Below are 15,361 nucleotides of genomic sequence, written 5' to 3' on the forward strand. Positions count from 1 at the left end.
GATTTGACCATCCTGAAGAAAAAGAAAGTTTGCTGATCAAACCTTACAGCATGTTGATAAGCTTCTGACATTACATTTCTTGGTGCTGAGCTTTAAACTCACATACTTTAGACTACTCCCTACACCCCACCCCTACTCCATCTGTCTTCACATTGTCCAAGCCTTTCCAGTGAGTAGAGATTTTGTCTTCTAAATATCTTACTTTCCAATGTAAGTCCATCTACAGTATCCTATATACTAAATGGTCCAATAAATGCTTGTTAGAAGAATATATTATATGTAAACATATATCATAGTATAACCTCTTTAATAACATGCCAAGACCATTATGTGAAAGTTTCATACATGTTTAAAAATTAGCTACTTGTCTCTTGCAAGCTGAATTCAAAGAAAATCAAGATGACAGATTATGGCCGTTACTTAGGTATATATAGTTCACATTGATAAGTAGAAAATTTTAAAAAAGGTATTGGAATTCTTCCGATTGAATCACTTTTAAAGCTGGTCTTCCATGATAAAACATAGGTGAAGACATAGAGGAATTTACAACTTCAGAGTAAATCCCTGGACATTAGAATGTAGAAGACTAGGAACACCGTTTATTCAGTATCTATTTTGTACTAGTCATTACAAGTCTGCTAACTTCACATAAATTATCTCACTCAATCTTTCCAATGTCTCCTCCCAAGAGAAGTAATTATTATGATGGTCATTTTATAGCCAATGCCACTCTGGCTTAAAAAGAAGTTTAAGGATTCTTTCCAAAGTCTTACTTCTGAGTGATGTATTTGGGACTGGAATCCAGGTCTATTTGGCTCTCGAGCCAAAGTGCTTTGAGAGGTTATGTAGACTGTATTGTTAGTATGGCAGTACTTAGAAACCAGCAAATAACTTGACAATTTTTGACAAGTAACAAACTTTCTTGGTCTCAGATCCTCATTCTTAAGAAGTTGCCCTAGATAATCTTTAACTTATTGTGGAAAAGTGGCATTTATTTTGAAATTACAGTTAAAAATTTCATGGCATGGTGAATCAGGTGGAAAAGGGCACATCAGTGAGTTATATAATGACTATAACAGGAACATACAGGGTGGGCAAAAGTAGATTAATAATAATAATACATTAATTAATTAATACAGGGATAAACTGTTTCTCATAAACACAATCGTAAACCTACTTTTGCCAATGTTGAAGTGTATCCAATATTTTAGAGACAAATAAGTCATTAATAAATGTACTGTACCCTAAACTATTAGATGTCAATAATGGTAATTTTACTAGACGTCTAGGCCTCTCCTAAATATTGTGCAAGGAAGTATTATAATACATAAAAGACAAAAGTCTAGAATAACACTTATGTGTAAGATAGTTGAATATGATAATTATCTTTAAAACTCCCCTCAGGTCCTTGGGGATCTAGGTAGAATGACTGGGTATCCTCAGGTAAATTAGAGCTGGTTTATGCCCGTAATCTAGAATGAACTGAATGCAATAAAATGCTAATATACCAAATGCTCTGATTATTGCCAATTAAAATCTTTTTTTCCACACATTGACTTCTTCCACCATTTGGCTCTTGTGGAGGAGTTTGGTCAGTGCTAATAACTGAACATTCTCCTCTCAAACATAAACAGTCACACAGAAAAATAACTATATCTTCTTTGTAGTGCCATCCTATAAGGTTCTGAATACTTTGTCACTGAACTTGGTTGGATGAAATTAAAATCTTTTATATCAAGTCACATGACAGACACTCAAAGGCACAAACTGCCATTACATTTAAGTGGGGTAATTTGATGTATTAATCTATACCTCAGGGCTCAGATCTAGCTTGTAAAGAAAACTAATTAAAACTGGCCATTGGAGAAAAGAAACTCTAAAAAGAGATAAAAATGAGCTCCAAGTTCCTTGAAAATAAGATACAAGCATAAAATAAACGTCAAGAAATAGCATGGAGGCTGAAAAATATCTTTTTTTTACTACTTTTACAATGGACTGTGATAAAATTTCAGTCCTCTCTGGAGTCCTATAAGTTAAAAAAAAAGCTAATGATCAGAGAACAGAATGGGGACCAAGCACTACAACAAGTAGGTCCAATGCATGTTCTTAATGTGAAGACCACAGGTCAGAATTGTGTCTCTATAGCACTTGTATTTCCATACACTGAACAGATAGTTCTAGGCAAAAGATTTATCTAAACATGGGCTAATAAGACACACACACAAAAATCTCATACAATTTAAAGTGTTCCTATCAAAAAATATATTTTGTAATAACACATAAAAATGAGTAAGGGTGAAAGATAGATGTTAGCAGACCACAAATACTTCAGAAGGAAAGGATTGTTGTGAAATCCTTTAGGTATTGATCCATAAACCAATAGCCTTTGTTGACTACAGTGGTTCTTACGCTAACTAGAATAGCATTGTAAATTAAAGAGAAATTAAAATGTTGTTGTAGCTTTAATTTTAATGTAGTAATCTACTAAGTATGTGGTGTGAAAAGTTAGTATTCAATAAATATGGATGGTAACTCATACCTTAAATTCCTCCAAGATTTTGTAATTTTTCCCATGATATTCACAAAAGTTTTTCACTTCTTTGCACTCAGGACAGCATCCATTGTGTTCCACTTTAGTACACTTTGGGTGAATTTTAGGGCATTCTGGCTGGTCGCAAACAGGTCCATCCAGAGCACAGACACATGGACAGTTGGAATGCCCTGGGAAAAATCGTTCTCCCAGCTTGTATACAAAGCCGCTGTCATCCACACACCCTTTCCCTCGATAATCATCAAAGATCAAATTGTCATTACTGGAGGTCTGGTCACCTTCATCAGCAGGGTAGTCTTCATGACTGATGGCGGCAGAGGTGACCAATCCAGGGATGACCAACAGAAGTATGCAAGCTTCATGAATATGAAGAGCCATCCCCCTCCTCAAAGGCTTCTGGATGTGCTCCTAATATTAAATATACTCAGCTCCTTCCATGGGAATATAAGAGGGGTAGGCTGAAAATAAATATTAAAAAAATAATTTGACATATATAAAGAAAATGTAGATTTATTTAAGCCTATGCTCTTAACCTGCTTACTTGGGATCTGTTTGGAAGATGGACTTCAAATAGAGGTCCATGCAACTATCTACACTTCATTATGAAGTCTGGAGAGTTGATCCTTGGCATCATATACATTAAAATTTGTCTTTTATGGAGTTATTTCACATAGGAATCTTTAGCTTGAATTTACCTTCTGAATTTTAAAGGTCTGGTTTTGTCTAAATTGTAGGAAGTGGTTACTTACAAATAACCCAAGAATAATTTAATTGATGTTTTCTATTATTCTTTAAACCATATTGGTGATAGAATGAGTATATGTTGCAATCATCTGCATGAAAACTCCAGAGATTTGTGAGTAAAATTCTACCTCTAAGAGAAAGGGAAGAAACCAACAGTTGAGTGTGCATTGTAATTGGAATGGAGCTAGTACAAAGGCCTTCCTTCTTTTTATGCTCATAATTGGAGAACAACAATGATCTCAGTGTGGGTTACTTGTTTCAGTCACCATAAATCTAGATTTTAAAATTTAGCTAAGAAGAAAAATAGCATAACTATTCCATAGTGAAGAAGATAGAACATTTAAAGTAATAAATAATACAATACAAGACAGCTCCTGGTACTTAAATTTATTTGTATTGTATTATTGTCCACACCTTTATTTTACTCAGAGAGTAAGCTTCTGGTGGGCAAGAAAGAGGTATATGAGAATTTTTTTCAACAACTTGAATCTAGTATTCATGTAATACTACTCGAATGAATTACTTCAATATATAATAAATGCCATTCAACAGTCCTGAAAACATACATCTCTTTTGACAAGCCAAAGATATTTTCCACAAAAATGCCAGTGTCAAACTATTTATTGGTTTCATAGAATAGTAATGAGGTGTTGCCATTCATGGAAAACATGCCTTGTTAGTGTGGTTGCATTGACTCTTGTATACTTCACGTAGTGCTTGGTGTGGAGTGTTGCCAGTGGGTTCTCACACAAATGTTTAGAGTGACTAACTCATATGAAAACTCTGGGGAAACTGACCTTAGGGAGTCATAGATAAAGAGAACTGTTGTCTAATAATTCATTTGTCTATTTAAATGTTTTTGGCTTTATGGCAAATATCACTAAAATTGTATATAGGACATTTTCAGATCATTTATGATCTGAAATTTATTTGTTTATTTTTAGATTATAATAAGAGCAATGATAAACCATGCATTTTCAGCCTAACATAGAGATGACACTTTTAAATAAGATAAAGATGGCATTAGGAAACTTTATGAAGTATAACATTTGCATTTTAAGTTAGATATGCAAATTCTAGTAATAGTAAAATGTAAGGTAGTATATTCATGCCCTCCCTTCAAGAGAAAACTGCTCTCTGATATTAGAATTCCTCTTGGGTAGGTAATGATAACTGAGACAGATTTCTTTTGAAATATGTCAAAAATAATGAGTCATGACAGAACAAAAAAAATGCAAACCTATAATTCTACTTGAGAAGCTGGAAGCTCCCTTTGACAAAGCATTTTTTCTCTTAAATTACTACAGAGGCTACAAACATAGCAGAAGCTCCTGAAAAAGCATATGCATTTTTTACTAATTAAGGCATGCATTTTATACATCTCTCACATATTAAGAAAGTTTATTTGAAAGAAAAAAAGCTAGTGTGCTTCCTTATAGTATTTCAGCAGCACCTGTCAATATGTGCAAGATAAGCCATAGAAAATACCCATATCATTCTGCTTCCAAAGGACATAGACAGAAATGATTTCTCTGCAAGCTACAGGTAGGCATTAATATCAGGTTATGGCAAATGTAAACTTAAGAGGTAAAAATGGGTGTAATACCCACTTTATATAAACATTAAACATACTCATCATGTGAAATACATTTAAAATCTGCATGAAGAAAACAAGATTTTCTATTTAACATAACAAAGTTCTTAGGTTATTTTTTAAAAATTCCAATTTATAATTGAGCTGCTCTAGTGCAGTTTAAGACACTATTTAGGAGGAAAAAAACATTAGAGAAATCCAACATAATGTTTATATGAAGGTTTTTAATAAGTAAACATTACTAAAAGGAAGATCACTTTTGAGCCAAACTTTCCCCCCTCCCCACATTGCTACATATGATTTAAAACAACTGCATTTTTTTCTTTGAGAAAACAAATATAACTCATGTCATAAGACACACTTACCTAATCACTCTGGAGGTTAATGGTGGTGATAGGGGTCATAGACCAATATGAACTAAAAGATTAGGAATGTTTTAGGAAAGCAGTTCCTCTTTAATTATCCAAAGAATACATTTTCAGGCTTGAATTAAAGGCAATCCATTTTCTCTACCTCCCATTTCAAACCACAGTCAAGAAGCAGTCTCCCGCCCTTCCAGAGAGAAATACAGCAGACACACATAAGAAATATGCTTTGGACCCGTCTTCAAAATTCAGTGCAAGAAGCAATGCTGGTCCTGTAGAAATCCAGACCCCGGTAGCAGAATCATGTTGAACTTATTTTTAGCGTTTTCTCAGATCCTTCTATGAAATTTCCCGGCTGATTACGCCTCTTCCACACATGAGTTCACTTACACAGTGTTTGCTACGGCAGTAGAGGTGATTTGGCTAGGCTCTGTGGATCACAAACAGCAACAGCATGCTGTAGCTTAAAGCCCGCTCTGCTGGCAATAACATCAGCATCATCCACAATATGTTGCTTGAATCCCCTCTTACACACCAGAAAATACTAACTGTGGACGTGAAGGAAAGGAGCAACTTTAGCTGGGTTTCTGCATCACTGAGAGCAGTTTGCAGACTGCTGATTTGGAGCTCATTCTGCCGGCAGCCGGGAATTCCTCAGCACCACGGACAGCGCCAACTGGCTTCTGAGCCCATCTCGGCCGAAATCCCGAGCTGCTTGCTTTAGACCAGGCTAGTGTTCTCCAAGCAGTCGCACTTTATACAGCTGATGCATGTATGGGGCGGGGGTGGGGGGCGCATTTTACGTGCGAGATACTTATTTGCATTGAAATTTTACAATTAAACATTAAAAAAACATTGTAACTATACTGAATGCATTCTTGTATGGGCTGCAGAGGTGAAAGTTCCGGAAGAGCCTTGTATTTAAACCAGCTGCAGTCTTTGATTATTATTTATAGATAAAGCATAATCGTTGTCAGATAATATGTAAAATGTATCCTCTGCCATTCTAATTGATTCTGGTTGAAGAAACACTGTCCCTGTGCTACATGGTTAAACTTTAAGTCGTCCTGCAGCTTGAATTTGATTTTTTAAAAAAGTAGCCTCATTCTCCTGCAGTTTGTTCTCTAACATTCAAAATCAATCTCCTGTAATTCATCTAGTCTGTCATTAGGCGTCATTGTTAAGCTGTTTCTTCCAAACTCCTAGCAAAAATGCTCTGTCTCTAAAATCTTATTAAAATAAGAAAAAACACCCAGGCACAAACAAATGAGCATAAAGTTTTTTTTATTGGTAACAGTATGAGCATTAAAATACATGTTCAAAGGATGTTTTAAAGCAAATGGTAAATGTTACCTGCTGGCATACTTAACCAGGTTGTCACTGGTTTGGGACTATATGAAGCATGTTTAAGCCTTAAGGGAGTGCCCTCTGCAGTAGGATATGGGGGCCATCAAGACCACATTCGAACAGTGCCCTCAGAGCCTCCGGAGAACAGTCTCTCTGTATCCTGAGAAAACGCGACTGTATGAACTTCATCCTCATGGCCCATCAACTTGTGAATCTGCCCTGATTTAAGGTCCAGCAAATGAATGACCCCACTGTCACTCGCCTGAGCTAATAATTGACCTGAGAGGGAGAGAGAGAAAAGAGATGGGGGGAATATCCAAGTTTAATTTCAAGTTCTCTGCAATGTAATATATAGTTTGTTTCCATTTTAATACAACAGGCTCATTTTATATTAGATATCAGTCATTAAATATGAACCAACTCCTGAGTAGAAAGTAATTCCAGTCAAAATTAAGACATGTCAATGATTAGATTATAAAAATTTAAAATGAGAAAGTAAAACCTAATGGTTTACCTACTTTATATGCAGGGTCATAAAGTGTTCTCTTAGCCTCCTTATATTTGGGATTAGTAAATAATTTTGAGGAGATGAGATTGAAAGCAGTAAGCAAAGCTGCTTTCTTTTTCAAGTGAATTATTTGTGAAAATTGTTTAAAAACACAGGTTTCAAATGTACATATGGCTAAAACACACACACATATAGGGCATACTTTATATTTTCAAATTTGTATTATGGTTAACATTTTAATTGTGATTATCCTAAATTGTTACTTACAAGTATAAACATAGATTGATGCTTTAAAAGTTGTGACATTTATTAACTCAGCAAATTTCTTTGGAGTTTAGGTGAAAATACCTCCATTTTAAAGATGACTAAGGTTTTTTACTCTAATTTAAAATTCAAAATTCTGTTAAATTTTTGTTATATAAGAGAACTGAATGTAACACTGAGTGCTCTCATAATTTTTATTCAATATACTTTCGAGTGAATAATTTTGTTAAAGGAAAAAACATATCAGCAATCCAATCCTAACCAATAGTTTTTATTTATTTAAAAGTTCAGTAGCAAACTGTCAGGAAATTTAGAGCTAAGTAAAAACAATAGCTTATGTTTACACATAAGTTCAGTATGTGAGGTAAATAAATATAGCAGTAGTACTACTCATGAGATGGTCTAATACAACTTAGAAGGTATATGGTATCATTTTAGAAACAACATTTAATGTTCATTAAACCCTTTAACATGGGTACTAGATAAACTAAAATCTACATACTAGATTTAGTTATGTAACATGGGTAATTTCATATAATCCTTATACTAATCTAATAAAGAAAATAATAGTAAGTTCATTATATGGGTGCAGAGAGACTTGGAAAAACTAAGTAACTTGCTTAAGATGATAACATACATATAGAGGGAGCTAGCATTTAATCAGAAGCACTTTGAATTATGTTTTCCACATCCAGATAGAATTGTTATCAACAATGACTTCTTGACACATTTTAAGTAGGTGATACATTGTGAAATTAGAATTTATCCATTCCATCATGAAAATTCTGTATATTACTGTTAAAGTCACAGTGAAATATTTAATCACAACTTATACTAAGAATAGTTCTGAAAAATCTCTGAAACACAGGAAAGTTATAAAAGTAAAGCTAACCATGATAAATATAGCCTATTTGCAAACCTTTATAACTACTGGGCTTCTTCATCCAGAACAAAGCCTGACACAGCAAAGATCCTTAGGATGGATTAAAGTGTCCAAAGCAGCAGATGTGAATATTTATTATAAACCTTCTTCTACAAAGTCTTTGCTGACAGAGGCATTACATATGGATCTCACTTCCTGCCCCTACAGGCAATTGCTGCTTATGACTTTTCTAAGAATCAAACAAATAACTTTTTTCTTATAGCCTTCACATAATAGCTAGGAAGGGGTGTAAATATTGTTTACTATTTTTGAAACCAAACATCAAAGCCTGTAAAGAAAATGAAAGTATTAGCATTAAATCGTTATCTTTTGTTAAAGTTGAATCTGTAAAAATTATTATTACAAATAATTATAAAGGTTCTTGGTAATTTCTGAAGGTTTGTTTAATAAAATGGAGAAAATAATATTGGAACTTGTGGAAGAAAAGGAGCCACATGCAAAATCTGACACCTCACAGGAGGCATGTGTGGTGGCCTTACAAACTCAGAGACCTAAAGTAACCACACAGGAGGGTCTGAATTTCAAACTTTCTAACTGAAAGCAGTTCATGGCCAGGAGTCATGCCCTAGGCCAGTATTTTTCCCTAACAAAGGTCAATCCTTACCTTAACTAAGCCTATCTGTTGTCTTATTGCGCCTATAACAACATACCTTTGGAATGTCTAATTTCCTTTATCTGGACTCCTGGAAGCACAGGTATCATACCAGGGGAAGACCACAAATACACTCATTGTTATTGTTATATGTTAATTGTTGACTATTAACTCTCCTCTACCCACCTGCATGAAAGTGTATCATTTCACTGTTTACACAATCCCAGAGGTTTCCCCACTTTGCTTTCTCCCTACTCTATCACCAATGGGTTTCTTGTAATCCTCTATGTCTCTTCTTTTGATTATAATGTATAAGATAAGGTGTTACACTAATATTCTCTGAACGCATTTCTCAATCCATTGAGATTTTGTTTCCTGGCAATTTGTTGTCATTTTGGCTCAGATAAACTCACAAAAATTCTCTACAGGTTTGAATATTTCTTCATTGACAAACTTAATGATGTAATTTTATAATTCAGCAACATCATGCCTCAGATGTTCTAAAAAATGTTGTCTTTGCCAGAACAGACTTGAGTCACCAAGTTTATGGTAAGGTTTATTAGATTTACTTGAACTATGGGGCATAAATTTATAATAGTAATTAAGTTCATTGAAAGTATATCGGATTAAGATGAAGATGGCCCAGAACTTATCACCTGTTCTGGGGCATAACAGTAAAACAGTGATTTAAAGGGCTCCTAGGCTCTACATGAACAAAACTCATTTACTGACCCCAGGGGCCTATCAAATGGGTGGAGAACTTCAGGAACTTTCAGTTTATGGGGAAACTGGAATCAGAGGTGTTTGTGAGCACCACTGTTCACATTCCCGATCTACCTCAACAGAGTGGGCAGGAGCTTGGACCGAGCACTCTAGCCACCCTATGAGGCCTCCACAACATGTGCTGGACACCTCAGCCAGTGCTTGCTGTATCCCAGCCAGGTGGTATACCGCATATACCCATTTAACCTCCATTCAGCAGTTGAAACCACTCGGCATACACTGTCTACAAAATGGTTGTTCCTACTCAAGTCCACTTTTTCAAGATTGGAAGAGATAGCTGTTGTATTTACTACATAGGCACAAACACAGAAAGTAAAACAAAAATGAAAAGACAAAGCAATATGTTCCAAATTTAAGAACAAGAAAAAACTCAGAATAAAAACCCCTAATGAAATGGAGATATGTAATTTGCCAGCTAAAGAATTTGAAGTAATTGTCTCAAGGCCAGTTACCAAGCTTGGGAGAAGAATAGAGAAACTTAGTGAGAACATCAATAGACTTAGAATATATAATACAGAGCCAATAAGAGTTGAAGAATACAATCACTAGAGGGAACCAACAGCAGACTAAATAGTACAGAAGAATAAATTTGTGGCCTGGATGACAGAATAGTGGAAATCACCCAATCATAAAAGTAAAAAGAAGAAAGGAATTTAAAATATGAGGGCAGTTTAAGGGACCTCTGGGACAACATTATGTACACTAATATTCACATTCTAGAGATTCCAGAGGAGAAGAGAAAAAATGGGAAGAATACTTACTTAAAGAAATAATGGCAAAAAACTTTTCTAAACTGGGGAAGGAAGCAGGTTTCAGGTTTGGGAGGTACAGAGAGTTACAGACAACATGAACCCAAAGAGATACACACCAGAACATAGTGTAATTAAAAAGAGAATCTTTTTTTAAAGGCATGCAAGTATACTTTTACTTTTAAACTTTTGGTATTCTTTGGATTTAACAATTTATTTAACATCTTATTTTTTTTTAAAAAAAGAGAATCTTGAAGGTAGCAAGAGAAAGAGAAAACTAGTCACATACAAGGGAAAGCCTCATAAGGTTATGAGCTGATTTCTCAGTAGAAACTTTGCAAGCCAGAAGGGAGTGGCAGGATATATTTAAGTTGCTGAAATAAAGGAACCCACAACCTTGAGCATGGTACCTGACAAGTTAATATTCTGAAATGAAGAAGAGAGAATGTTTTCCAGAAAAGCACACACTAGAGTTCATCACCACTAAACCTACTTTACAATAAGTGTTAAAGAATTTTCTTTAAGTGGGAAAAGGGGCAATAACTATAAATATAGAAAAACATATAAATAAAAAAATAACCTCACAAGTAAATGCAAATTTGTAAAGCAGTGGTCAGTCACTTAAAAAGCCACTATAGAGGTTAAAGTACAAATTCACAAAATCATATATAAATACAATAAGTAGACAGGGGACACTCGAAACAAAATGAACAAAAAGATGACGTTAAAGTGTGGAGGAGGGAGTAAAAATGTAGCATTTTCAAAATGCTTTCAAACATAAATGCCATTAGCCTAAAATAGACTACTATGTGTGTGTGTGTGTGTATCTGTGTGTGTGCATACATCTAGATATCTCTGTAAATATAAATAGATATCTAAATAGATAGATATAAATACACATTCCTCTCTATATACCATCCTCATGGTAACCATAAACCCAAACTTACAAAACATACACAATAAATAAAGAGAAAGAAGCTCAAATGTAACACTAAGTAAAACCAGCACACCACAACACAAAAGCAAAACAAAACAAAGCAAAGCAAAACAAAGCAAGAGAAAAAGAAACAGGAAAACTACAAAAAATTAAGAAAATTGAAATAAATACATATCTACAAATAATTACTCTAAATGTAAAGAACATGTGTAAATATTTATAGACCCAATATGGATGCACCTAAATGTATTAAGAATATATTAACAAACATAAAGAAATTGAGAGTAATGCAATAATAGTAGGGCACAATACCTCATTTATATAAAAGGGTAGATAATAATAGAAAAAAATAAAAAAGGAAACATTGGCCATAACACATTAGATCACATGGACTTAAAATATATTTACAGAACATTTCTTCCAAAAACTGCAGAATACACATTATTTTTTAGTGCACATGGAACAGTTTACAGGACAAATCACTTATTAGATAATAAAACAAGTCTCAATAAATTTAACAAAGTAAAATCATATCAAGTATCTGTTCCAGTCACAGCAAAATGAAAGTTGAAATTAATTACAAGAAAAATTATGGAAAAGCACAGACACATTACACTTAAGAACATACTACTAAACAATCAAAAGGTCGAAGTAGAAATCAAAGAGGAAATGAAAACATATCTTGAGACAAATGAAAATGGAAACACAACTCTACAAAGTTAATGGAATGCAGCAAAAGCAGTTCTAAGAGAGCATTTTATAACATCACAGGCCTTCCTCAAAACCAAAGTTCAAATAAACAATCTACATATACACCTAAAGGAACTAGAATAAGAACAAAGAAACCCAAAGTTAGTAGGAGGTAAATAATATAGATCAGAATAAACATAAATGAAATAGAGACTAACAGTAGAAAAGATCAATGAAACTAAGAGCTCTTCATTTGAAAAGATAAACACAATTAATATTGTTTGGCCAAAAAGTCCATTTAGTTTTTCCTGTAAAATAAAAACATTTTTTCATTTTCACCAATGACTTTATTGATTTGAATATTGTGAGTATGTCAGCCATCTCCTGCTATTGACTTCTAGTGGTCAGAGGCCAGGAGTGCTGCTAAACATCTTCCAATGTATAAGACAGTCCCACAGCAAAAAATTATTTGGCCAAAATGTCAATAGTACCAAGAAACTTTGCAAACCATTTTTGACATGTTCAATCAGTCACAGCACCTTCTCCATACATGGCACAAATCTTTTTACATTTCAGTTGCATTTTTACCTTTCTTGAAATAATAAAGCATAGTATGCCAAAAAATATTGCATATATTCTTCCGTCTTCAATGTTAAAAATGGCTGCACAAAAATTCACCAATTTTGATATTTTAATGCACACTGATGTGACAGCTGTCACAATAAAATCTAACAAGATTGTTTCAAATGAAGTTAAAGAAAACTAAGCATTACTAGAGCCACTGTACAGAAGAAAACTAAACAAACTTTTTGATCAACCCAATAAAATTTTGGCCATACTCAAGGAAATAAGAGAGAGAATCTAAGTAAATAAAATCAGAAATGAAAGTGGTAAAGTGACAACTAACACCACAGAAATATATTTTAAAAATCATATACCAACAAATTGGACAATCAAGAAATAAATGGATAAATTTCTAGAAACATACACTCTTCCAAGAATGAACCAGGAAGAAACAAAATCTGTACATATTGATTACTAGTAATTAAACTGAATCAGTAATCAAACAACTCCAAACAGTCAAAAGTCCAGAACCAGCCAGCTTCACAGGTGAATTCTATCAAACATTTAAAGAAGAATTAATACCTGTACTTCTTAAACTATCCCAAAAATTTCAAGGGGAAGGTAACCTTCCAAAATTATTCCATGATGCACAAATTACCTTGGTAGAAACACTACAAAAAAAATTACAGGCCAAAGCAATTTTGAGTAAAAAGAACAAAATTGAAGGAATCGTGCTTTCTGATTTCAAATCATACTACAAAGCTACAGTAACTAAAACATTATAAACTCAGCATAAAAGCAGACACATAGATCAATGGAATGACTAGAAAGCCCAGAAATAACCAGGAATTGACCTTGCTTCTAAGGTCAATTAGTCCTTAGAAGCAAGGACTAATGGACTAATGATGACAAGTAAGAACATACAATGTCTTTCATAAATGGTATTGGAATAAAAGGACAGATATATGCAAATTAAAGTAAACTTGGCCCACTTGCTTTTTTAAAACTTAAGAAAAACTGTACTGTATTTTTTAATTTTCATTACCATTTAGTCCCCTTATTTCCTATCCCCCCAACAATCACCACACTGTTGTTCACATCCATAAGTCCTTTTTCCATTTTGCTCAATCCCTCCACCCTCTAACCTCCCCAAACCCTCAGTTGTCATCTACTCTCTATCAATGAGTCTGTCTCTATTGCACTTTCTAGTTCAATTTGTTCATTATACACCATAAAGAAAAATAAACTCAAAATGGATTAAAGGCCTAAATTCAACACCTGAATCCATAAAACTAAAAGAAAACATTAGGCAGTAAACTCTGACTTCTATTTCAGTGATATCTTTTTGGATATGTCTCCCTGTGCATGGGCAACTAAAGCAAAAATAAACAAATGGACTAGATGAAACTAAAAACTTTTGCATAGTAAAGGAAACATAATCAAAATGAAAGTACAACCCACTGATAGGGAGAATATATTTTCAAATGACATGACCAATAAGGGGTTAATACCCAAAATACAGGGTGTGGAAAAGTAGGTGTGTAGTTGTGAGTACAAGAAATACAGCATTTATTCTTATATTATTATTTATTAGTTATTGTATTATTTTCCACAGGGACAATTGTAAACCTACTTTTGCCATATCCTATATATAAAGAACTCAGGCAGTCAACATAAAAAAATATCCAATTAAAAAATGGGCAGAAGACCTAAATAGTTATTTCTCCAAAGGAGACATACAGGTACCCGATAGGCATATGAAAAATTGCCCAACATCACTAATCATCAAGGCAATGAAATCAAAATCATAATGAAATATCACCTCACACCACTTAGATCAAAAAGTCAACAAGTAACAAGCAATGGAGAGGATGCAGAGGAATAGAAACCCTCATGTACTGTATATGGAACTGTAAATTGGTAGAGTCACTATGAAAAACAGTATGGAGGCTCCCCCCAAAATAAATAAATAAAATAAAAAACAGATCTACACATGATGCAACAATTCCACATCTGGATACTTATCTGAAGAAAATGAAAGCACTAATTCAAAAAGATATATGCATCCCTATGTTAACTGCAACATTATTTCAGTAGCCAAGATATGGAAGCCACCCAGGTGTCTATCAATGTATGAATAAATAAAGATGTGGTATATATGATGGAATAGGATTCAGCAATAAAAAAGAATATAATCTTTCCATTTGTGACAACATAAATAGACCTAGAGGATATTACTAAATGACAGAGAAAGACACTTATAAGTGAAGTCACATAGTATTTGATCAGATTGCCAAAGAGGAAGGATGTGGGAGGATGGGTGAAAAAGTGAAGGCAAACAATTAGGCATGAATTCCCAGTTATAAAATAAGTAAGTCATGGCTATGGTAAGGCACAGGGGATACAGTCAATAAAAATGTAGTAACTTCACATGTTGACAGATGGTCATTAGACTTGTGGTGATCACATGGTAAGGTATGTCAATGTAGAATCACTATGTTGTACACCTGAAACTAGCACAATATATGTCAACTATACTTTAATAAAAATATACTAAGAATAATTGACTATGTGTCCTTTATACATGTTCCTGGACAGCCCTTCCCCTATTTTCCTCCATTATCCTGCTCCCCACCTCCCCTCTGGTTACTGTCAGTTTGTTTTTAATTTCAATGTCTCTGGTTATATTTTGCTTACTTATTTGTTTTGTTGATTAGGTTCCTGTTAAAG

At 34.0% G+C, this 15,361-nt stretch overlaps 2 protein-coding genes across 5 annotated transcripts in view; both read right to left on the minus strand.

Moving 5' to 3' along the window:
• VWC2L (von Willebrand factor C domain containing 2 like) overlaps window positions 1-5,994 on the minus strand; it is a 151,865-nt gene extending 145,871 nt beyond the window's left edge. The window contains exons 1-2 of the mRNA XM_028511006.2: window positions 5,255-5,994; window positions 2,540-3,009 (exon numbers count right to left, since the gene is read on the minus strand). Of these exons, the coding sequence (XP_028366807.1) occupies window positions 2,540-2,929 (390 nt within the window). The 5' untranslated portion in view covers window positions 2,930-3,009; window positions 5,255-5,994. The remainder of the gene's footprint in view (window positions 1-2,539; window positions 3,010-5,254) is intronic.
• Window positions 5,995-6,525: 531 nt separating this feature from the next.
• The window catches only part of SPAG16 (sperm associated antigen 16), a 738,021-nt gene continuing 729,185 nt past the window's right edge, over window positions 6,526-15,361 (minus strand). For 2 of the 4 annotated variants that reach the window (XM_028509493.1, XM_028509494.1), the window contains one exon: window positions 6,526-6,880. In XM_028509493.1, coding sequence (XP_028365294.1) covers window positions 6,705-6,880 — 176 coding nt within the window. In that variant the 3' untranslated portion in view covers window positions 6,526-6,704. The remainder of the gene's footprint in view (window positions 6,881-15,361) is intronic. The other 2 variants (XM_036022886.1, XM_036022885.1) reach the window with 1 other exon arrangement.

This window comes from Phyllostomus discolor, chromosome 4 (assembly GCF_004126475.2).
Source record: "Phyllostomus discolor isolate MPI-MPIP mPhyDis1 chromosome 4, mPhyDis1.pri.v3, whole genome shotgun sequence".
Taxonomy (NCBI): domain Eukaryota; kingdom Metazoa; phylum Chordata; class Mammalia; order Chiroptera; family Phyllostomidae; genus Phyllostomus; species Phyllostomus discolor.